Genomic DNA, 25,969 nt, shown 5'->3' on the forward strand with positions numbered 1-25,969 from the left:
AAAGAAATAGACTTACAAGTCCAGGAAGAGCACAGAACCCCAAACAAAAGGAATCCAAAGAGGACCTCACCAAGACACATCATAATTAAAATGCCAAGAGCAAAAGACAAAGAGAGAATATTAAAAGCAGCAAGAGAAAAACAGTTAATTACCTACAAGGGAGCACCCATACGATTGTCAGCTGATTTCTCAACAGAAACTATGCAGGCCAGACGGGAGTGGCAAGAAATTTTCAATGTGATGAATAGCAAGAACCTACAACCAAGATTACTCTACCCAGCAAATCTATCATTCAGAATTGAAGGGCAGATAAAGAGCTTCACAGATAAGAAAAAGCCAAAGGAGTTCATCACCACCAAACCAGTATTATATGAAATGCTGAAAGGTATTCTTAAAGAAGAGAAAGAAGAAAAAAGTAAAGATAAAAATTATGAACAACAAATACATATCTATCAACAAGTGAACCTAAAAATCAAGTGAATTAAAAACCTGAGGGACAGAATAATCTGGTGAATATAATAGAATCAGGGGCATAGAAAGGGAGTGGACTGATAATTCTCAGGGGGAAAGGGGTATGGGGGGTTCATGAAGAGACTGGACAAAAATCATACACCTATGGATGAGGACAGTGGCGGGGGAGGTAAGGGCAGAAGGTGGGGTGGGAAATGGGTGGAGGGGAGCTATGGGGGGAAAAAGGAGAAATAATTGTAATAATCTGAATAAAGGTTTATTTTTTTTAAAAAAGAAAGAAACATCAATGATGAGAAAGAATCATTGATCAGCTGCCTTCTACACACCCTACACTGGGGATCCAGCCCCCAACCCAAGTATATGCCCTGACCTCGAATCAAACTGTGACCTCCTGATTCATACATAGGTCGACACTCAACCACTGAGCCACACAGGGTGGGCAGTTCCAATCTACACTATCAAGAGGTAAGTGTAGCAAAGTAAGAATTTATTGGCCACAGGAAAAATATACTTAGGACAGTGAAACAAGGAAGGGCATAGAAGTAACAGGAATGTCTACGCTGGGCTGCCTTGGCTCACTGAGAAGTTAGAGAAAAGGGGGCCTTAGAGACAGGTTTAGGGGTTTAGCCCAGGAAGAGCTTGTCCTCCCCGCCCTCCCCCCCACAATTTGCAAATTTCCAGGAGTCCCTTAGAGGGAAGTAGGGGGAAGGGAATGGCATGGATGCTCCGCTGGGGGAGAGCAATGCCCTGGGTTCTTCATCCTGAGCATGTTTATCTCTCTTATGGGTGGAAATATTTTGGGAGGGCTCAGGGGAGAGTCTTAATAGAGTATCCATCAGCTTTTCAGGTGTGCTCTTTCAGGGTCCTAATCTCCGACTGATTGGCGGATGCCAAGGCAAGGGGACATTAGTCAATGCGGCTGGTCCTGAGGCAGTTACAGCATCTCTGGTCTGGGTTTTGCGGCTTTTCTGGGCCTGAAGTTGAAATACAACTGAGGCCTAGATGTTATTTTTAGGAGGAAAAGGTTGGGGTGGGGGGTGGTCTAAACTGTATGACTAGTGATATGAAAAGTCAGGGGTCCAAGCTGCATGGTCTGTAATATGCTAGGGGAGGATAGGTTACCCTGGGGGTGAGGTTCTTGTTTTCCCAGTTTTGCCCCTTGCTAGGCATCTGGGGCTTTCTGCCCTGGTGAGTTTCTGCACCTGGCCTATTGCCCTTGCTCTGCTCCTGTCTGTCTAGCTGCCTATAAACATCTCTAACATTCCTAATTTTTCAAATCAGGTGTATTGAGATATAATTTACCCAAAAAGTCACTCCTTTTTTTTCAAAAAAAAATAATTTTTATTTGTTACTTTGTGAGAGTAAATTTCTTTTTTAAAAAAATATATTTTATTGATTTTTTACAGAGAGGAAGGGAGAAGGATAGAGAGAGTTAGAAACATCGATCAGCTGCCTCCTGCACAGCCCCCACTGGGGATGTGCCCGCAACCAAGGTACATGCCCTTGACCGGAATCGAACCTGGGACCTTTGAGTCCGAAGGCTGTTGCTCTATCCACTGAGCCAAATCGGCTAGGGGAAGTCACTCCTTTTTTAGGAGCATAGTTCTAATAATTTTAAGAAGTAGATATAGTTGTGTAACCACCACCAAAATCAAGACCTAGACTATTTCCACCAATGCAAAAAGTTCCCTCATAAGTGAAATAAGCCAGTCAGAGAAGACAAGTAACATATGATTTCACGTGTATGAGGAATCTAATGAACAAACTGAACTATCAAGCAAAATAGAGACAGACTGATAGATAGAGAGCAGGCAGACACCTCTGGTAGTGGAGGGGAGGAGGTTGTTTAGGGGAGGATTGAGCAAAAAATAAAAAGAATGAGAACTCATGGACATGGAACGACAGTGTGGTGATTGTTGTGGGGAGGTGATGTGGAGGTGGAAGAGGGGATAGAGGGGATAAATGGTGATGGGGGGAAAAAAAAACGTTCCCTCATGGCCTTTTGTAGTCAGTATCTTTTTTTTTTTTAATATATTTTATTGATATTTTACAGAGAGGAAGGGAGAGGGATAGAGAGCTAGAAACATCGATGAGAGAGAAACATCGATCAGCTGCCTCCTGCACACCTCCCACTGGGGATGTGCCCGCAACCAAGGTACATGCCCTTGACCGGAATCGAACCCGGGACCCTTCAGTCCGCAGGCCGACGCTCTATCCACTGAGCCAAACCGGTTTTGGCTGTAGTCAGTATCTTCTCCTCTGCCCATCCCACCTTATCCCCCGAAACCACAGATCTCACTTCTGTTCATATAGTTTTATGCAGTCATGATGCTCTTGTAATAACCTGGTTATTATTTAACAGGAAAGGAGGAAAGGGAAGACCAGATAGACACTATACCCAGTAAGGTCTGACTGACGTGGGAAAGTGCTTGGCAGTCACTCAGACCTTACTGGGTATAGTGGTAAATGGGACATTGGAAACTGAGAAATGTAACCTTGTGCAAATAATGCCTTTTTCCATATCCCATCCTTCCGTGGGGGCTTCTGAAAATTCTTATTTCAGTGGTACCCCAAGAACCTCATTCCTACTCCTGTCTGGGAAATCTGGCCTATTCCTCCTGCAATAGTCACCTACTTGGAATCACACAGTAGATAGCCTTTAATGTCTTAGTACAATGCTTTAAAATATATTTTTATTGATTTAAGAGAGGAACGGAGAGGGAGAGAGAAATAGAAACATCAATGATGAGAGAGAATCATTGATCAGCTGCTCCCCCCACCCCCGCCCCCGCCACCAACCTGGGCATGTGCCCTGACCAGGAATCAAACCGTGACCTCCTGGTTCACAGGTCAACCACTGAGCCACACCAGCTGGGCTATTATTATTATTATTACTGAGGAGTACTCCACTGTATGCATATACTGAAACTTATTTATACACTCAGCAGTTAATGAGCATATTGCCAGTTTGGGTCCATTATTAATAAAGCTGCAATAAACATTTGTATGCAATTCTTTGTGTAGATATATATTTTGATTTCTTTTGAGTAAATACCCAAGTGTGGAGTTGCTGGGTCATATGTTAAGTGTGTGTTAAAATTTATAAGAAAGAGCCAATCTGTTTTTCAGAGTGTCTGTACCGTGTTGCATTCCTACTAGTAATGTATGAGATTTCCAGTTGCTACTCCTACTTACTGTCACTTTGTATAGCCAGCTTAATTTTTTTTTTTTTTTGCATGTGACTGAATTTCAAGTTTCTTAAAATACCTCTGTGAGTTACTGTGCTGGTGGAAGCAGAGGGATATAATTTTACATGTGGAACTTTACATCTATGATTGAGCTTGTTAAAATTTTCCCTTGAAAGGTAAAAAGTGTGGTGATTAGTGCTCAGTTCTGGAGTTCGAAGACCAGGTTTCATCCTCAACTCTGTCCTGTAATGGCAGTGCAATCTTGAGCAAATTAATTAAACCCTGTCCCAGTTTTGTTGTATATAAAATGGGAATATTAGTCCTTTTCTCTCATAGAAATGTTCTAAGAATTAAATAAGTTGCTTCCTGCATGGAGAACATTTAGACTAGAACTTGGCATATAGTACATACTCCTCAGTAAGTGATAGTTTTATCTATACCAAATATGACAGCACCAAATTATATAATATAGCCTGATTGGCAAAACTTCTGCTAGACTAAGTTTAAAAATTACCATGACAACCATTTACATTATTTATTCTTACTATGTTCCAGGCATTTCACCTAGATCTTAAAAGGAATTAATCCAATATCTCAAAACTTTAATATTATTCCCACTAACAGACAAGGGACTTGAGAAATATTTTAATTAAGTTGCCCATTATGGCAGAATTAGTGGCGGTATAGTGGAACTCAGGTTTGTCAGATTTCAGAGTTAATTTGTAACCCCTGTTCCCTACACACATACACACACACATACACATACACACACACACACACAAAAAAAAATAAATAAAAAGAAGAAAGAAAAAATGGCCTTTACTCAACTCTTGATTAATGAATTTATTCAATAAGTAATGTATTTGCTGATAAAAATTCCCTTTCAAATTTTTATTTAGAGGACTAGGAGCCGGAGTTAGGCTAAAAAGCAGAAATCACAAGAATCATAAAATGGTAGGTAGGGCCCTGGCTGGGTGCTCAGTTGGTTAGAGTGTCATACTGATAAACCAAGCTTGCAGGTTCCGATTCCTGGTCAAGGGCAAGTATCTAGGTTGCAGGTTCCATGGGGGGGGGGGGGGGGGGATAAAGGGTATAGGTGCGTGGGAGAGGCAACCAATCCTTGCATTTCTCTTACATTTCTCTCTCTCTTTCCCCCCTCCCTCCCTTCCAGTCTCTCTAAAAATCAATCAAAAAACTATCCTCTGATGAGGATTAACAAAATTAAAAAAAAATAGTGTAAAAAAAAGGGGGGGGGTCAGGTAGGAAGAAGTCTAATTTAGCTTTCCCATTATCTAATTAAGAAAACACCCAGAACGGTGCTACAATTTGTGTTGGATGACATAGCTGACTAGGCTGAGCAGGTTTCAAGACTTCTGATCTACTATTTACATGACATTTTGCTGGCAATGCATCATGAAAATATTACCCTCATTTAATAAAAAATAAAAGTATTACTTTTTACTCTATAATAGAATCGTTGAAAAGTTTTACACTGCGTTCAAGGAGCTAAGGCGGTTCCCAGCGCCACACCAGCCAAGGAAACGCCCAGCTTTAAGCTCAGCCTCCGCTTAAGGGGAGGGAGGACGAGCCTCCGGGAGAAAGGGGCGGGGCTACGGGAAAAGATAGGGCGTGGCTACGCGGAAAGATAGGGCGGAAAGATAGGGAGGGGCGGTGAGGGCGGAACTGTGGGAGGGTCCAATGAGGGGGCAGGCCTATAACGGCCTTCCTCCTATGGGTTGTGCGGCCCGTTTTGCGCATGTGCAGCTCATTTCAAACTGCGGAGCCTGCGAAGCTCTGTGTTTGTGAGCGGCAGAGCCAATGGGTGCGGAGCGCCCCCGCTCTGGCCTCCTGTAACGCCGGCGCCTCCGGTTCGCCGCTAGCTGCTTCTCTCGGGCCTCTCTCCGTGCTGGGCTTCCTCGAGTCGGGCCCGGGTGGGCTCCCGCCCTCGACTCCCTGCGCGAGCGGAGCCGGGCCTGAACATGGCTGCATCGGGGCTGGTAAGTGCGGGTCCCGGCCGCCTCCGGTTCTCGCGCCTTAGGCGGCGGCGAAGTCTGTGACTTCTTGGGGATTTCAGTGGGAAGGCCGCGCGAAATGTTTGAGATCTGGAGTGATTGCTCATAGCCATAGTTAGGGTATTGATTTGTCAAGGTTTCTTGTAATTGCGGCTCTAATGACATCTTTCTCTGCAGGGAGTCTTGCTTTCTAGCCTAACGCCGGCTCCTAGTCCTCTAAATAATTTTCTGCCCATGGAACTACTGACCTGCCTTAAAAGTGTGCCTTTGCTTCAGACAGGCTGATCTGAAGAAGCAGATTGTTTATGGCGAATCTGGTATTGATGACGCTTTCTGAGGGGCAGCTGTGAAAAAGTGCAAGCTGTGAATGACCCGAGGGAACCACATTTTTTGTTGACATGTTTCTGAACTACCTTGGTATTCACTATTCTGTATTTCAGACTTCGCTTATGGTGACCGTATATTATACAACCCATGTCACCCCGTATCCTAAATTTGTATTTCTACTCTATTTCCCTTTTTAAGAAAATCTTCAGCATGGATTGACTCCCATTTGTATAACGTTATTGTGTGCACAGAGAGCTGTATGACAGTGTGGTGTAATGTGTACTTTTTACTGTGAACACATACGTTATATAATAAAAAAAGGTTATTGGGGGAAGAGAAGGGGAATGAAATTTACCATTTGAAAACAACTTAATATATATATTTTTTAGGTTTACAGCAAACTTGAGGGGAAGGTACAGAGAGATTCCCCGTATACCCCTGGCCCCCACGCATGCATAGCCAGCTCCATTATCAACACCCCCCACCAGAGTGATACATTTTTTTTACAGTTGATGAACCTACATTGACACATAATCACTCAGTGCCCATAGTTTTCATTAGGGTTCACTCTTGGTATTGTATATTCTATGGGTTTGGACAAATGTCTAATGAATGACATGTATCCATTATTATGGTATCATTCAGAGTATTTTCATTGCCCTATAAATTCTCTATGCTTGCTATTCATCCTCCTCCCCCACTACCCAGGTGACCACTAATCTGTTTATTGTCTCCATATTCTGCTTTTTCCAGAGAGGCATATACTTGGAATCATACAGTATGTAGCCTTTTCAGACTGGCGTCTTTCACTTAGGAATATGCATTTAAGGTTCCTTTATGTCTTTTCATGGCTTGATAGCTCATTTAATTTTTTTCCTGTTTATTTTTTTTAATTTAATAAATCTTTATCCCACCCTCTGCCCTTACCACCCCCCACTGTCCTCATCCATAGGTGTACGATTTTTGTCCAGTCTCTTCCCGCACCCCCAATAGCTCATTTATTTTTAGTGCTGAATAATCCATAGTTTATTTATACATTCACTTACTGAAGGACATATCAGCTTCATTCCTTATCAAAAACAGTATTCTCTGAGCTTGCTTTAGGCCAGTGGTCGGCAAACTCATTAGTCAACAGAGCCAAATATCAACAGTACAACTATTGAAATTTCTTTTGAGACAACTTTTTTAAACTTAAACTTCTTTTAATGCCACTTCTTCAAAATAGACTTGCCCAGGCTGTGGTATTTTGTGGAAGAGCCACACTCAAGGGGCCAAAGAGCCACATGTGGCTTGCGAGCCGCAGTTTGCTGACCACGGCTTTAGGCTAATACTAATTCATTTTGTTTCTTCAGTTATCATGCTTCATTTATTTTACATAAGTTGTTAAATGTGTGTGTCTATAGATGGTCTTCTCTTCCATTCTATTTTTCATTGTTTTAAGCCATTTTAGTTCTTTATTATTATTTTAGAGGGCTCTACCTGCAAGGAAAGGAGATAAGTGGACATTGTTAGTCAACCAACTTTAATTATTGGATGCCCAAATACTTAGGGTTTTGATGATGGAAAAGTTATGGGAAGATGTGAAGGAAGAGGAGGAAGAGGAGGAAGAGGATGGAGTAAATCAGAGGGTGAAGAAATAGTACAAGCAAAGGTTTAGAAACAAATAGAGAAGAATTTCTCTTTATTCCTCTAATAGGCAATTAACAAGTACTTGCTCGATGAATAAAAGAATAACATTTTCTGGCATACTCAGATTGGGGGTGAAATTACTTTGAAGATAAGTTGTATTTGAATATATTTAAACAAAGAAACCAAATTGATAATATAATTTATTTTTAGGATCATCTCAAAAATGGCTACAGAAGAAGATTTTGCCAATCTTCCAGGTGATTATAAATCAACTTATATAAAATTTAAGATGACTTTTCTTCCCATAACGTAGAATTTTTAAATGAAGGAAAAATATTACCTCCAGCTAAAATAATGATTTCTATGTCCATAAAGTACAGTCATTTTAGTTATTTCATATTAACAGACACATAGTAATGGAAGCAATGCAATGACTTAGTGGCTTTGAAAAATGAAATTCACCCGATGAATGATGGACCTGGAAGAAATAGTATCAATTAGGACTAATAGCCATGGGAAAAGATAGCACTCAGTAGAATGGATTAAATGGTAATTAATAGAAAGATGTAGTTTGTTCAGTGGGACTAAAAGAAAGGTGGGTATTGTAAAAGGGCAGTAGAAGGATATTTATGGTGATGGAACTGTTCAGTACCTTGATTGTGGTGGTGATGTCTGAACCTACAGATATGATAAATTGAATAGAACTAATTATATACACACAAATGAGTACATGTAGAACTTGAGAAATCTGATTAAGGTTGATGCATTGTATCAATATCAGTAACTTGGTTGTGATAGTAAACTAAAGTTTTACAGGATGTTTTTGAAATTTGGGGGAAACAAAGTGAACAAGGGATCTCTTCTACATTATTTCTTACAACTGTTATGTGAATTTACAATTACCTCAGTATAATTTTTAATTAAAATTTATATGGATTCATAAACTACCATTAAGACTAACGATATTGAATCGAAAGTGCATTTGAGAACTTGTAGAGAAGACAGTGTTACTTGGAGCTGTTAGTACTTGTGACCGTAGAGTCCTTATTAAAAAAGCATTTCAGGACTGAATGTATTTGTTCAAAAGTGTTTATGTTCTTGTTTTGATACATCAGTAACCTAAAATAGCTTTAAACATGGCTTTCTGATCAAGGAGTATAATTATTAATGTAGATAATGACATACTACCTCACATGTTTTTCTAGGAACTTTTGGATTGTCAAATAGTTGTTTTGTCCTCAGATAGTAAAGGTGATATTTTCCTCATGAAGTAAATTAACAACTTATAATAAGGAGATAGAGAATTTTCAAAGTAGATGGCAACTTAAATAACAAATATCTTTTGGAAATTATATGTTAACATTTTTCCTTCTTTCCTTGATATTAGGGAACCTGGCATTAATATGAGGCAAGGCCAGAACATATTGGTACTCTTACAAGACTGTTTTGAAGAACAAAGTAAGGCTTCATTTCCAAATGGACTTCGAGGGTCTGGATGGATGAAGATAAAAATTTGTCATATTTGTCAGTGTCAGATGCAACAAATATGTTTCAGCATTTAAGTATTGCAAAATATTTTCTCAGGAAGTTTAAGTACATGTGCAATTCTTCATGTATCTTCCAGTATCCTGAGGATAATACTGGCAAAAATGAAAACAATTGTCATTATCTTTAATTTAGAGTTGATTCCTATAGTCTGGAAATACATAATTATTATACACAAAAGAAAGTATTTCATGTAATAGAAATAAATGTGCAGAATTCTTGTGGTCACTGGAGAGCTTGGAATAATGTTTGGTTATTTGTACCAGTTTCTAAAGAAATGGTGAATTATGGCCTAAATACTTGTCAGCATCAGAAGGTATTGGAATAAGAAAATAGGCCAATTAAAGAAATAAACACAGATTATGGAAAAGTATCTTCTGTTATAAGCCCCGAAAAATCTGGCACATATTTCAACATCTTGTCTTTTGTAGCTCTTGATTCCTTCTAGGAACATTTGAATATTAATATTGATGTCTGTACTTCAGGCGTCCTCAAACTACGGCCCGCGGGCCACATGCGGCCTGCCGAGGACATTTATCCGGCCCGCCGGGTGCCGCTGCCTGTCCTGCTTAGCAGCCGACTCGTCCCGGGCCCGCAGTGCGCATAGGAATTTGTTCATAGTTTTTTTTTTAAACTATAGTCCGGCCCTCCAACGGTCTGAGGGACAGTGAACTGGCCCCCTGTTTAAAAAGTTTGAGGACCCCTGCTTCATTTAAGCTAATTGTGTTTAAAGAATCAGAAGACTTCTTTATGTCATATAAGGCTTTTAATTGTAACCAAAAGATTTTATATTGTATTTCATTCTTAAAAATTTCTTACTACTTTTTAGGTCTTGCCAATGACTTTAGCACTAATTCTACAAACTCAATGGTTTGTTCAACACCCAAAATAAAAGACACTTGTCTTCAGTCACCAAGCAGAGAGGTAAGTCAAAAAGAAAAGCTGGTACAGGTTTAATATATTTTAAAAATATATATTTTAATTGCCTGGCTGTGTTGGCTTAGTGGTTGAGCATCGACCTATGAACCAGGAGGTCACGGTTCAATTCACCATCAGGGCATATGCCCGGGTTGGGGGCTTGATCCCCATTTGTGCAGGAGGCAGCCAATCAATGATTCTCTCTCATCATCAATATTTCTATCTCTCTCTCTCCCTCTCCCTCCCTCTCTGAAATCAATAAAAATATTGATGATAGAGAATCATTGATTAGCTGCCTACTGCACAAATGGGGATTGAGCCACAGCCTGGGCATGTGTCCTGGCTGGGAATTGAACCGTGACCTCCTGGTTGATAGGTTGACCCTCAACCACTAAGCTATGCCAGCCAGGCCAGGTTTAATATTTTAATGAGTGAAGCAATACACAATGTAGTTAGGTACATTTTAGTTGTCTTATTTTTAAAAGGGAATCTTACATTCCCATTGATTTTCTGTAACATTTAGAAGTATTTGTAAACATTTTGATTTGACATTTCCTGTGTTTGAAATTGGAGGCTTGAGAATTGAATAGAACTAATTATATACACACAAATGAGTACATGTAGAACTTGAGAAATCTGATTAAGATTGATGCATTGTATCAATATCAGTAACTTATATGCATTGATATATGCATTGTATCAATATCATGAGATAAAAATCATGTAATGCTAGAAATAATATTTATTACAAACAAATAAATATATATAACCTTTTGGTTGCAAAAAACGAACACAGATCCATTTTTTTCAGAATTGAGAGAACTTTCCGATGTGATATATTAATTTTTGAAAGTTGAATCAATTTTAAATATACAGCTCTGCCAGCTGGTTTATTATTTTTAAATACTTGTTTTCTTTCCAATTTAAAAACAACTGTTTATAATCGGAATTGGTAATTTAATAGTGTTGATCTAATGTTGTATTTCTTTTAGGCTCACTGCCAGATATCACATTCCAAGTCAGTTCCAGTTTCTTCAAGAAAGAAAGGAGCCTCTCTGCAGTTCACTCCAGAACCAAGCAAAGCTGTCAGCATATCAGGTTGGTGGCATGCCCATGGGTATTATTTGCCTAGATTTATTTATTTATTTTTATCTTTTATTGAATTTACTGGGGTGACATTTGTTAATAAAATTACATAGGTTTCAGGTGTATGATTTTATAATACATTAGATAGATTTAAAAAGTTAGAAATGTTGCAGGTGATGCATGTGTTGACTTGAGTGAAAAGGTCATGGCCAGTTTAGGGAGAATTGTGAAATGAAGTTGTTTTTGATTCTCTCTCAAGTTTATTTTAGTGTTTGTTTTTTTTAAAAATATGAACAATAATAAGTTTTATATGATTATTTATTTCTTTGTTTTAGTGGTAGGAACATTGCTTACTAGGATGTGGTAAGAGACATTAACTAAATAAGAATTATAGGGACTGTACAGTATAGCTTTAGTAATTTTCAAATAGATTTTTCTTTTAAAGCATCAATAAATATATGTATTTTTTATCTCAAAAAATTACATCTAGAATTGTTATGTGACCCAGCAATTCTACTCTTAGGTTTATACTCAAAATAATTGAAAATAAGGAGCCAAAATAGTTACTTGTACCCACCCCAGTGTTCATTGTAGCATTATTCATAATACCAAATTGAAACAAGTGGCCATCAACAGATGAATGGATAAATAATGTGGCATATATGCTCAGTGGAATATTATTCAGCCATAAAAAGGAATGAAGTGCTGCTGACACATGTTATAATGTGGAAGAACCTTGGAAACATTGGGCTTAGTGAATACAAGTATATTCATTTAGTGTTATTAATTTCCCTCTCAGCACTGCTATAGCTGCATTGCACAGATTTTGATGTGTTGCATTTGCTGTTCACTTTTATTTATTTCTGTGTATTTTTACATATACTTTGAGTCTTTCTCTTTAAACCACTGATTATTTAGGAGTGTGTTGATCCAAGTATTTAGGGATTGATTGCCCTATTTTCTTTTTCTTACTAATTTCTAATTTTGATTCCTTTATAGAATAGCATACACTATGTGATTTCAATAATTTTAAATTTGTTTTTTGATCTAGGATATCTATGGATGTTTCATTTATACTTGAAAAAATATATTTGTTTGTTGAGTGTGCTTTCCTATAAATGTAAATTATAACATATTACTAATTTTTATACATTGTAGGATGTGATTTGCTAAAATATTATTGAGAAGTTTTTGCACATAAGTTAATGAGAGGTACTCATGTAGTTTTCTTTTTTTATGCTATATTTGTATAGTTTTGGCATGATGGCAATATTCACATTATTTAAAAAGTTGGAAATTATTCTCTCTTCTAATTTCTGGAAGGGACTGAATAAACTTGGTTTTAATTCTTTGAATGTTTGGTATAACATTTTCTGTGATATCATGACCTGTGAGATTTCTTTTTCAAGACCTTTTAAATTAGAAATTCAATTCTTTAATAGTTATATGACTTCTTAGGTTATTTAGTCTTGACAGAATTTTGATAATTGTGGGTTTTGAGGAATTACTTCATTTCCTCTAAGTTGTTCAATTTATGAGCCTAGTATTTCCTTATAGTCTTTTTAATGGCTGCAGGATCCATTGTGATAAACATTATTTTATCCTGGATATTGGTAATTTGTGTCTTGTCTTTTTATCTTTGTCAATTTTGCTAGAGGTCTATCATCTTTAGTCACTTTTTCAAAGAATTAGCTTTTTTCGGTAATTTTCCATATTCTCATGTTTTCAGTTTCATTGATTTCTGCTCTTACTTTTTTCCTTCTTCTCTTTTTATTTTGCTCTTTTTCTAGTTTTTTAAGTAGGACCTTATTTTATACTTTGGCTTGTAATCTAATGCTATTTTATTAATTTTGTGACTCAAATTGTTCCAGCATTTGCTATTAGAAGTTATTTCCTTGGCTTCTATGCCTCTTTGATATGCCTCATTTTTGTTTTTGTTGTTTTTGTGCGCTTTCTCGAGATTCTCTAAGCTCATCCTATATAATAAAGAGCTAATATGCTAATTAGACCGTACAGCAGAACGACCGTCCAGATGACCTTCTGGACGAAGCCGGGGCAGCTGCGAGGGCCTACCCTTGCACGAATTTTGTGCATCGGGCCTCTAGTCTTACATATTTCCTGCCCTATGCTAGAATCAGTAATTTCTCAAAGGAGCCAAAGTTTCCTATTATTGGAGAATTGTACTAGGAACCAAGATCTGAATGCTAGGTATACTGTCACTCCTGGGATGTTGTTGCTTCAAGACCATCTCAACTGACAGAGCAAAGTAATATATGTGATCTTAGGTCAGCATCTTTTTCTCCCACCCCTTCAGGGAAGTTGTTTTTACATATTGTATCATATCATTTATTATAGAATGTGGCATGTGTAATACTGTGTGACTTCCCAAAGTTAGGTCATAAAAGGCTATTATGGCTTCTGTTTGGTTCTCTCAATTTTCTCTTAGTATATGACCATCCCCTCCCCCTCTACCCCTTTGGATCCCACACACCATGCTATGACGAAGGCCAAACTAGCCCACTTCAGAGAGAAATACATAGTCAGAAATAGTCCTTCAGCCTACAGCCAGTCTCAGATGTCAGTCATGTGAGTAAGCAAGCTTTCAGATGATTCCAGGCCCCAGACTTTATGGGACAGAGATAAGCCATCACTACCGTGTCCTGCCAAATTCCTGTTCCATAGTATCTATGAACATAATAATGGTTGTTCTCCACAACCAAGTTATGGAGTTACTAGAGTCCCGGTGCACGAAATTTGTGCACTGGGAGGCGGGGGTCCCTCAGCCCAGCCTGCCCCCTCTCACAGTCCAGGAGCCCTCAGGGGATGTCTTACTGACGGCTTAGGCCCGCTCCCTGTGGGGAGCGGGCCTAAGCCACAGTCTGGCCTCCCTCTGCAGGAGGTGACTGGGTTGATCAGGGGAAGGCGCCACCCCCATCACCCCACTGCTGCTGCCACTGCCGCCTGCCGCAGCCACCAAGGTGTTTTCATCAATACAGACTCCAGTCCCTTCACCATGAAAAAATGACAACTTTCTTTAGGCATTTTCAAGATGTCTCTTTCATAGGATATGACATTTCTTTCTTTTTTTTATCCTCACCTGAGGTTATTTTTCCATTGATTTTTAAAGAGTGTGGAAGAGAGAGGGAAAGACAGAGACATCAATGTGAGAGGGACACTTCGATTGATTGCCTCCTGCATGAGCCCTGACCTGGGCCCCGGCCAGGGAGGAGCCTGCAACCTAGGTACATACCCTTGATCAGAATTGAACCCAGACCCTGCGGTCCGCAGACTGAGGCTCTATCCACTGAACCAAACCAGCTCGGGCAGGATATGACATTTCTTAGCCCCTCCAGTAGCAGACCTTCATTTTTTCCTCCAGGAGTGAGGTGGAAAAACCCTAGATCACCTTCTTGGATTCTTATTACCCAAGTTACCAAGAACACTGTGAGTGGTGGCATACAAGGAACTTAGCCAATGAGCGGTCAGAAAAGGTGTTTCCTCTGCAGCTCACGTGCAGAGGCGGGACTGCTGGCGCGCCGCAGTGTGTCCGCTCCGGGCCTGCTCCAGCCACACTGTGGCGGCTTGGGCAGGCCCCCCTGTCTCTGGGCCTGTGCCATCCGTGGCTTGTCTCACCGCGCACGCAGTCCCCTCCGGCCCATCTGCGCATGCAGCCTCCTCCTGAGCCCGTTGTGACTGTTACAGTGTCCCAGCTAATTTGCATATTACCTCTTTTTATATATATATATAATTTATTTATTTTGCAGACATAGTAACTAGAACAACTAATTCCCAACTGACATGTTGTTATATATTTTATTCCTTTTAGTTGATATTTTAAAAACCTTTTATGTATTTTGACATCTTTCAACACAATAAAACTTTATTTTTGTTTTAAACAATGTTTATTTATATTTAAACACAGATCATGTTCTTTGTTCTTTATTCCTTTTTAAAAATTGTAAAGTATAAAATTTACCATTTTAACCAATTTTAAGGGTACTGTATATTTGCATTATATACGTTCACATTGTTCACACACCATCTGTCCACAGAGCTTCTTCATCTTGTACAAACAAACCTCTGTACCTCCCCCAGTCTCTGGTATCCACCATTCTACTTTCTGTCTCTGAATTTGACTACCGTATTTTTCCATGTAGAAGATGCGTTTTTTTTTTAAATCGTTAGACTGAAAATCGAGGGGCATCTTATACTCGGAAGTCAGTGAAGAGGGAGTCGGGCGGATGCAGGCAGGTGTGTAGCTGCCCATACCTTCAATCATGAGCCTTATTGTTACTGACGTCAGCTGATGCTGTAATGGTGGAGGTGTGCACAGATGCAGCAGGGACTGGAGCATTCTGAGCCCATAAAGATGTCAAAAAATAAAAAGGTAAATATCAGTAAGCAATTGGCTTACTCTGCAAAATTCACACTGAATGTAGCCAGCTATGCCAAAAAAAAAAAAAAAAAGAGCATGGAAATAGAGCTGCAGAGTGATAATTTGGACTTCCTCCCACTGAGTGTATGATCAGACAGTGGAGAAAACAGAAAGAACAACTCCTTAAGATGCCAAAAAAGAAGACGGTTTTAAGAGGAAACTCAGCAAAATGTTTAAAATATTGATTTCTTAATTTGGGGTTGGAAAAGTGGCGGGCATCTTATACACGGAAAAATACGGTACCTTAAATACTTCATATGAGTGGAATCAATATTTGTTCTTTTGCAGCTGACTTATCCCATTTAACTAATGTCTTCAAGGTTCATTCATTTCGGTGATTTTTATCTTTTGTCTATTGTGAATAATGCTGCTATGAACAGGGGTCTATAGATATGTCTTTCAGTTCTTTAGGATATATATCCAAAAAAAGAAGTTATTGGATCAGTTGTATTTTTCATTTTTTGAGGAACCACCAAACTGTGTTTTTGTTTAAGTTTATCTCTATTGTTGAAAGTATTACAGATATCCCCCCTTTTCTACCTACTTCATGCTCCTCTCCCCCACCGCCATGCTTTTACCTCAATATTGTCTGTGTCCATGGATTATGCATGAAAGTTCTTTGGTTAAACCAGGGGTGGGCAAACTTTTTGACTCGAGGGCCACAGTGGGTTCTTAAACTGGACCGGAGGGCCGGAACAAAAGCATGGATGGAGTGTTTGTGTGAACTAATATAAATTCAAAGTAAAGGAGCGGAGGGGAGAGCAAGAGAACCGGATAGAACAGCCGGATCCGGCCCGCGGGCCGTAGTTTTCTCAAGGCTGGGTTAAACTCTTCCCGCTCCCTCTCCTCACTTCTGAGATTTGTCATTCTGTGCCATTCTTCTATGTCTCTGGATTTATTTGGTTCATCAGTTTATTTTGTTCATTAGATTCCACATATGAGTGAGATCATATGATACTTGTCTTTCTTTGACTTGCTCATTTCACTTAGCATAATATTCTCCAGTTCCCTTCATGCTATCTCAAAGAGGTCCTTCTTTTTTATTGCTGCACTAGAAGCCTGGTGCACAAAATTCATGTTCTCGGGGGTGGGGGGTCCCTCAGCCTGGATTGCGAGAGGGCGCAGGCCAGGCCGAGCGAACCCACTGGTGCACGATCGGGGCCGGGGAGGGATGCGGAAGGTTGGCCAGCCAGGGAGGGACTGTTGGAGGGCTCCAGGGCGTGGCTGGCCCGTCTCGCTCAGTCCTGATCAGCTGGACCCCAGCAGCAAGCTAACCTACCAGTTGGAGCGTCTGCCCCCTGTTGGTCAGTGCACGTCATAGCGACTGGTTGACCGATCAACTCTCTGCCCCCTGGTGGTCAGTGCATGTCATAGCTAGTGTTTGAGCAGCCTTAGCATATCATTAGCATATTATGCTTTGATTGGTTGAATGGCTGACTGGACACTTAGCATATTAGGCTTTCATTATATAGGATAGTATTCCATAGTGTAAATGTACCACAGCTTTTTTATCCACTCATATACTGATGGGCATTTGGGCTGTTTCCAGATCTTAGCTATTGTAAATAACACTAGTATGAACCAAGGGATGCATACATTCTTTCTGATTGGTGTTTTGAGTTTCTTAGGATATTCCTCAAAGTGGGATCACTGGGTCAAATAGAAGTTCCATATTTAATTTTTTGAGGAAACTCCATACTGTTTTGCATAATGTCTGCAGTAGTCTGCATTTCCACCAGCAGTATTACAATTTAAATTTTTTATATTTCATACCAACTAGTCACCCATATTTAGCAAATGTCTGTTTACATTAAAATATTACAAAGCCTCTTTAAGCAGCCCATATAAAAATTTTAATACTTTTTTGGAAATATGACAAGTGGTTTGAATTAATAAAAGTATTCATTTAATTAATAAAATTAATATGTATACTTAAAAATTGTTATATTTTTTGTATTTTTTAATCATAGAGTGTTGGAATATCATGATATGTAATATTAATAAAGTCTTGCTTCATGCACAAAATGGGAAGTGTACTAAGGTTCCCTTTTCTCCACATCCTTGCCAGCACTTGTCATTTGTTGATTTGTTGATGGTGGCCATTCTGGCAGGTGTGAGGTAATACCTCATGGTTTTTTATAATTTGCATCTCTCTGATGATTAGTGACTTTGAGCATTTTTTCATGTATCTCTTGGCCATCTGTATGTCCTCTTTGAAGAACTCCTTTGTTCATTTTTTAATTGGATTGCTTGTCTTCCTTTTGTTAAGTTGTATGAGTTCTTTATATATTTTGGAAATTAACCCCTTATCAGATGTAACATTGGCAACTAATGTTCTCCCATATAGTGGGATCCCTTTTCATTTTGTTGATGGTTAAAATTCTGTGCAGATGGTTTTTATTTTTTTTTATTTTGTTTTTTAAAATATATTTTTATTGATTTCAGAGAGGAAGGGAGAGGGAGAGAAAGATAAAAACATTAATGATGAGAGAATCATTGATCGGCTGCTTCCTGCATGCCCCCTACTGGGAATTGAAACTGCAACCTGGGCATGTGCCCTGACCAGAGATCAAACCGTGACCTCCTGGTTCCTACATTGATGCTTAACCAGTGAGCCACATGGGCCAGACCAGAAACTTTATTTTGATGTAGTCCTATTTGTTTATTTTTTTCCTTTGTTTCCCTTGCCCTAGAACAGTGGTCGGCAAACTCATTAGTCAACAGAGCCAAATATCAACAGTACAACGATTGAAATTTCTTTTGAGAGACAAGTTTTTTAAACTTAAACTTCTTCTAACGCCACTTCTTCAAAATAGACTTGCCCAGGCTGTGGTATTTTGTGGAAGAGCCACACTCAAGGGGCCAAAGAGCCGCATGTGGCTTGCGAGCCGCAGTTTGCCAACCACTGCCCTAGAAGATTTCCTGGCAAACATAATTGGTGTGAGCGATGTCTGAGATTTTGCTGCCTATGGTTTCTTCTAGGATTTTTAAGGTTTCACTACTTATATTTAAGTCTTTTATCCATTTTGAGTTTATTTTTGTGTATGGTGTAAATTGGTCTAGTTTCATTTTTTTTCGTATATCTGTCCAATTTTTCCAACACCTTTTATTGAAGAGATTGTTTTTATTGTATGCTGTTGCCTCCATTCCCACCAGCAGTGCACAAGGATTCCACTTTCTCTGCATCCTTACTGACACTTGTTATTTTCTGTTTGTTTGTTTTTTTCATTGTTTTGCTTTTGATAATAACCATTTTAATGAGTGTGAAGTAGTACCTCATTGTGATTTTGATTTGTTCATTCTTGTTATTAGGGACTTTTAAATTAAAACAACAATTAGATACCACTGCACACCTATAAGAATGGTGAAAATCCAAAAAAAAAAACTGTCTCTCTTTTGTAACTTCTATATCTTTAGGAGTTTCTGTGTTTTCATTTGTTTCAAGAGAATTGATTGTTAAAACATTTTTTATGATGGCTATTTTAAAATTCTTGTTAAATAATTACAACATCCGATTCCTTTTGGTCCATTTTGTGTCCACTGATTCTGTTTTCTTGTTCAGGTTGTGTTTCTTCTGGGTTTTGGTATGATGAATCATTTTGAATGTATCCTTGACATTTTGGTTATTATATTGAGATGCTTGATTGTATTTAAATCTTTTGTTGTAGCACATAGTTGCCCTATTTTGCTTTAATGTGTAGGTTCTTGCCTACTTTTGTGGATTTTATTTCCAATGATAGTTAAGTGTTTAGAGTCCTAGCAGTGGTCTGTTTAATTTTCTGATAATGCTGGGATTCCAGCTCAGTTCTTGCTGGTGCTGTGTGGGTGTATGGAAGGTGCTTTCTTAAGCATCCTGATGTCCTTACCCAAGGAAGTTGGGGTCAGAAACTGCAGGGAATGGATCTTTATTGGTGCCCTCATTGGGAGTAGGGTCTGGGATGACCTGGGGTGTCAGTACTACCAGTGGATCAATTCTACCAGTGGTCTGTGTAGCAGTGGCTGATTGTTAAAGTGGGGACTGGATTGGTCCAGAGACAGGATTGGTCCAGAGACAGGTTTGGCCCAGAGCTTTGCTCCTCTGCTGCCCCTGCCCTATAGTATGAAAGTACGGCCTGACACTGCCTAAGGCAGGGGTGGGCAAACTTTTTGACTCGAGGGCCACAGTGGGTTCTTAAACTGGACCGGAGGGCCGGAACAAAAGCATGGATGGAGTGTTTGTGTGAACTAATATAAATTCAAAGTAAAGGAGCGGAGGGGAGAGCAAGAGAACCCTCTGCTCTTTCGGCTCCGCGGGCCGGATAGAACAGCCGAACGGGCCGGATGCGGCCTGCGGGCCGTAGTTTGCCCACGGCTGGAAGGCTTTGCTGCTCTGCCACTGCAAGGCCTGGTTTATGGAGTGGGAATTTGAGTTTCCCATTATGTCTCTGAGTGTTTTCCTTCTCTAAGTCTTTTGGTCAGAGAATGCAGGTTCTCTTCTCCATCTTCTCTTACCTATGGGCCGTTCTGGATTGTAGGCCTCTCTAGAGCCCAATTTGGGAATGAAATATAAACAAAACCCAGGGGATTAACCACATTATCTGTTGTTCCTTAAGGCTTGAGGAACAACAGCAAATTACATTCTTCCTTCTAGCTTTCAGAGTTGTTATTGTTGTTTGATGAATAATTACCAGGGAATTTAGTTGTATTTAGAGTGAAAAGCAGGAAAAAGTGAATTTATGCCATCTTGTTCCAAAATTAAAAGTCATTTTTGCTTGTATTTTTAATTTTTAATCTTTGCTTCTTTTTTTTTTTTTAATAAATCTTTATTCAGATTATTACAATTGTTTCTCCTTTTTCCCCCCATAGCTCCCCTCCACCCGGTTCCCACCCCACCTTTTGCCCTTACCTCCCCCCCACTGTCCTCTTCCATGGGTGTATGATTTTTGTCCAGTCTCTTCCTGAACCCCACCCCCCCCATACCCCTTTCCCCCTGAGAATTATCAATCCACTCCCTTTCTATGCCCCTGATTCTATTATATTCACCAGATTATTCTGTTCCTCAGGTTTTTAATTCACTTGATTTTTAGGTTCACTTGTTGATAGATTTGTATTTGTTCATAATTTTTATCTTTACTTTTTTCTTCTTCCTCTTCTTTAAGAATACCTTTCAGCATTTCATATAATACTGATTTGGTGGTGCTGAACTCCTTTAGCTTTTTCTTATCTGTGAAGCTCTTTATCTGCCCTTCAATTCTGAATGATAGCTTTGCTGGGTAGAATAATCTTGGTTGTAGGTTCTTGCTATTCATCACATTGAAAATTTCTTGCCACTCCCGTCTGGCCTGCATAGTTTCTGTTGAGAAATCAGTTGACAATCGTATGGGTGCTCCCTTGTAGGTAATTAACTGTTTTTCTCTTGCTGCTTTTAATATTCTCTCTTTGTCTTTTGCTCTTGGCATTTTAATTATGATGTGTCTTGGTGTGGTCCTCTTTGGATTCCTTTTGTTTGGGGTTCTGTGCGCTTCCTGGACTTGTAAGTCTATTTCTTTCACCAGGTGGGGGAAGTTTTCGGTCATTATTTCTTCCAATAGGTTTTCAGTATCTTGCTCTCTCTCTTCTTCTGGCACCCCCATAATTCTGATGTTGGTACACTTGAAGTTGTCCCAGAGTCTTCTTACACTATCTTCAACTTTTTGGTTTTTTTTTTTTTTTCCTTTTTCGGTTGAGTGTTTTTTGCTTCTTTGTATTTCAATTCTTTGACTTGATTCTTGCATTCCTGTAGTCTGTAGTTGGGTCTCTGTATAATATTTTTTATTTCAGTCAGTGTATGTTTAATTTCTAGTTGGTCCTTTTTCATATCTTCGAGGGTCTCGTTATATTTATCGGCCTTTTCTAGAATATTCTTGAAAAGCCTTATAACCGTGGTTTTGAATTCTATATCCAGTCGTTTTTTTTCCTCCATTTCTTTCGTTTGTGATCTGATTCTTTGACACTGCATGTTTACTGCTTCCCTGAGTTGGTACGGTATATTTGTGGGCGAGGTTTCCTATATGGCCCAATGGGTTGGCCTCCCCAGTTAACCTGAGGTGGACACTCTTGGTGCACCCCTTTGTGGACTGTGTGTACAGCCTTGTTGTAGTTAAGTCTTGATTGTTGTTGGTATCACTGGGAGGAATTGACCTCCAGACCAGTTGGCTGTAAGGATCAGCTGTGTCTACGCTGGGAGAAATTCGGTGCTGGAGACAGCCTTATAGGATTAGACTTGCCAAATTGCAATAGCCTCTGTGCTCAGCTTGGATGGGGTGGAGTCTCAGGGCGGAGCAGACAGTCTTGGCTTCCAGTCAGCCTTGCCCTTGCGCGCATGCACGCCTGCAGACCTCTGCCTTCCCCGGCTCCGGAGTCTCCGCCGGAGAGTCCAGATTCCCACCCCGTAAGAGCGTGGGTCCCCAGGGGCTCGCCTGGAACTGGGGTTCAGTGCAGTCAGAATTGGGGTTCAGTGCAGTCAGGAGCTTCGGACTCCCTTCTGCTAGGGAAAACCTGTGGCAACCTCCGCAGCCTTTGTGCACACTGGCGCGCGCACCTCCAGAACCCTGCCAGCCTGGTTCCCCCGGGTCTCCCCCGGGTCTCCGAGTCTCCGGGTGCCTTTCTCTCTACCTGACAGTCCAGACTCCCCCTGTATGAACCTGGGTCCACGGGGTTTCGCCCGGGACTGGGGTTCAGTGCAGTCAGAACTGGGGTTCAGTGCAGTCGGAGGCTTCCTTCCCCCTTCCGCCAGAGAAAGTCAGCCAGGCTCTCAGCCGCCCTTCCTCTCTGCGCGCACAAAGACCCTTTGCCGTACCTCCAATTCTCTGTGAGCTTTTCTCTTTCCTTCTAGTTGTAGAATTTTCACTCAGCCAGCTTTCCTGTGGTTCTGGATGGTGTCCGTTCTGTCTTTTAGTTGTAGTTTTGAAATTGTTGTGCGAGGCAGCAGTTTAGGTGCTTACCTATGCCACCATCTTGGTTTCCAATCTTTGCTTCTTAAGAGTATGAATTAGTATGAATACTACCTCGCCATTCTACTTTTTCATTGATATTTGAAGGTTAAGGTATATAAAGATAGAGACATGTATATATAAAGATATATGTAAATATTCTCTCTATATACACATACCTGTTATATCTGTATACTGTGTATATATCTGTATCTGTTATTCTATATATATGTGTATTACATGTACAAAGATGTGCTTATCTAACTGCCCTAATTTACTGACGCTTAACGTAAAGATTGAATTTCTTAATTTCTCTAAGATTACTTTATTGTTTCAGCCATGTATAGATTTATTCAGATCTTGAATAAATTGACTATCAATAAAATTATGAATTTTCTGTTTTAGGATTTCCATCATTTCAAACTTCAGAGTGTGAACCATATTTTAGTTCATTAATTTCTTAAATTAATACTTTTAAAGTATGTACTTACATATTTTACTTGTAGACTTTTGATTATAAACTTAATTATCGGTGAGTCTTCTGAAAATTATTTTTAATGAAATTGTTGATGAATTTTAAAAAGGTTCTAATATTACTTAAAAGTTTTTAAATATCTTCATGTAATTTTTTTCTAGTTCAAGACCATGAGGTTCCTCAGAAAATTTTGGCAGCTGATGTTGGTTCTAAAACACCAGAGTCAAGAAAAATGTCAAGTAAAAAACTCAAAGATCATCACAATGATGCCAATGAGGAATTTTACTTATCTGTTGGTTCACCTTTTGTTCTTTTGGATGCAAAAACATCTGTACCGCAAAATGATGTTTCGTCTATTGGCCAAAAGAGAGAGACCTACGCTTTTGAAGATTCAGTAAACGTGTTATCTTCAAGTACAGAGATTTCTCTTAAAACCAAAAAAAGGTGAACTTTTAAAATTTAAATATTAATCCTACTAAAAGATTTACATTTTATATCAAAAAGTATGTAATTTAATCTTTTATATAGTTAACAGTTTTGAGGATTATTAACATGTTAGAAAAAGAAATAACATATATTCAGTATATATCACATTTATATTTAATAAGGAAGGCCTTAAAGTGTACTTCAGGGAAGCAAAGAAACTGGGGATAACTTTGCTATTGTCTGTGGGAAAATGCTTTTTTTCCCTGATAATAAGTTCTTTCTAAGAGAAGCAATTTGTATTTCTCTATATTATTTGTAATTACAAGGTTAGGTATATATCAGATCATTTCTAGCAGGATAAGGATTATTAAGAATGAGTTATGGTAAACTCGTGTCCATTTTGGGGGACTTTCCCTCTGGCCTTTAAGAAGCAAAGTAGAACATTCAAGGTCTTTTGCTTCTATCTGTGCAAGAAGTGTAATTTCTATCTAGGGTTTTATGTACATTCTAAGATTTTGCTATTTAAAGTGTGGTCTGTGGCTAAGGATCAGAGCAATGGCATTATCTGGAAGCTTGTTAGTAATACAGTAAGTCAATACTAAATGGCATTGATAAGTTCTGTGACTTTAAGTGAAATGAAGTATAACAAAACCAATTTTACCATAGGCTAATTGATATAAACAGAAGTTAAGTTCCTATGGCATCTCATCACTGTTATAGTGAAATGATGCTGAATAAAACGACATTATTTGAAAATCTACTACACAGAATCTCAAACTCTGTCCTGGACCTACTGAATGAGAATCTGCATTTGAATAAGATTCTCCAAATGATTCAAATTCATATTAAATATTTGAGAACTAGTGCTATAAGCTATATATTTCATTGGTGTATGATTTACCTTTTTAATTTTTTTCTGTTGACAAATACATAACTTAATTTTTCTGAGTGATTTGCTTTGCATTTTTAGTAAGGGGTTGTAAATTATCATTTATAAATTTTAAATAAAGGCTCAGTGGAAATTTTTCTAAGTGGTCTGTGTTGTCACTGTGCGGGAGTTCAGGAAAACTCATAAACTCAACAAACTGGGAGCATTCAGCTTGCCTTCTTTTTAATCTTTTAGGTTAGACTTTGAAGATAAAGATGTTTTGAAGAAAGTAGAAACAGAGACTAAAGTATCAGATATAGAGGATGAAGTATCAGAAAGACCACAAGAGAGAAAACGGCCAGAAACACCTCAGAAAATAATGCAAGGTTCAGAATATGAAATTCAGTCACGAGCTAAAAAGAGTTTCTCAGCCTTGTTTTTAGAAACTTTAAAAAGAAAAAGTGAATCCAGGTGAGTTATTGAGAAACTGTCCTTTGAGACATTTTTTCTTTCACATTCTATAAACAACAATATCTAAGGATACTGAATGTTATTTTTAACTAGAAGTGAATTTTAATTGACACTGATGATAATTGAAGTGGTGCCTAATCTGTAAGGAGAGTGTAATTTCTTACCAGTAAATCACCCTAAAACCACTATTTAATAGACACTAAATTCAATGTAATGGAAAATAAATTTATTCAGCTTTCATTGCTTCTGTTCATCACTTTCTAGTTTGTATGCTATCAAAGAATGAAGGCAATATTTAGAAATATAATTATGTCAGGATGCCTGTGTATTTCATTTTTAAGGGTTTTAAATCTTTTTTCTGTTCTCTTTGTGTTAATAAAAGGATAGTTGTAAAATAAATTTTAACCTGTTCTGACTACTGAAAAACCTTCAGTGGTTCTACAGTTTCAAAACAGTAATTGTTACCTGTGGCTGAACATTAGAGTTAACTACCGTGTTTCCCCGAAAATAAGACAGTGTATTATATTAATTTTTGCCCCCAAAGACACGCTAGGTCTTATTTTCAGGGGATGTCTTATTTTTCCATGAAGAAGAATACGGTACACATTTATTGTTAAATGAAAATAAAGGAAATTTATTACCTGTATACGGTACGGTAGTACGGTAGTTGTCAACACAAACCAGACAAACTGTGAATCCTACAGTATCAAGAATTTACTCATTTATTCAATGACAATCATGTCATCATCTTCTGGAACATCATCATAACAATCCAATTCCTGAATTTCCTGGTGAATTTCTTGTGACTCCATTTCTTTCAGAATCAGTGGACCAAATCTCTCATGTTTAGCAATAGCACTGTCTTTAAATGAGTACTTCTTGTCAAAGTAGCCTGCTCGCAGTGCATTTGTAATGCAACTGTCAGCGATTTTCTCCCATGAATTCTTCACCCAAGTCACAACTTCTTGCAGTTTAGGTTTCACAAAGTTTCCACGCTGATTTCTCTCCATTCTATTTTCAATGTAGTCATTAATTCCCATGCATGAATGGCTTGTTTATTGCAATATCAAGAGTCTGGAGATAGGCCGTCATTCCTGCGGGAATCATCATCTGATCTATTTTTCTTTCGTGAAGAAATGTCTTCATGTCTTTAGCGCGGTGAGTGCTG

At 38.9% G+C, this 25,969-nt stretch overlaps 1 protein-coding gene across 3 annotated transcripts in view; it reads left to right on the plus strand.

The window, feature by feature from the left end:
* The first annotated feature begins 5,411 nt into the window (after window positions 1-5,411).
* The window catches only part of CENPC (centromere protein C), a 79,207-nt gene continuing 58,649 nt past the window's right edge, over window positions 5,412-25,969 (plus strand). For 2 of the 3 annotated variants that reach the window (XM_080676034.1, XM_080676036.1), the window contains exons 1-7: window positions 5,412-5,656; window positions 7,838-7,884; window positions 9,015-9,085; window positions 10,002-10,096; window positions 11,083-11,188; window positions 23,198-23,480; window positions 24,586-24,801. In XM_080676034.1, coding sequence (XP_080532160.1) covers window positions 5,639-5,656; window positions 7,838-7,884; window positions 9,015-9,085; window positions 10,002-10,096; window positions 11,083-11,188; window positions 23,198-23,480; window positions 24,586-24,801 — 836 coding nt within the window. In that variant the 5' untranslated portion in view covers window positions 5,412-5,638. Of the gene's footprint in view, window positions 5,657-6,757; window positions 6,777-7,837; window positions 7,885-9,014; window positions 9,086-10,001; window positions 10,097-11,082; window positions 11,189-23,197; window positions 23,481-24,585; window positions 24,802-25,969 lie in introns of those variants that run through there. The other variant, XM_080676035.1, reaches the window with a different exon arrangement.

This window comes from Plecotus auritus (assembly GCF_963455305.1).
Source record: "Plecotus auritus genome assembly, chromosome: 1".
NCBI lineage: Eukaryota > Metazoa > Chordata > Mammalia > Chiroptera > Vespertilionidae > Plecotus > Plecotus auritus.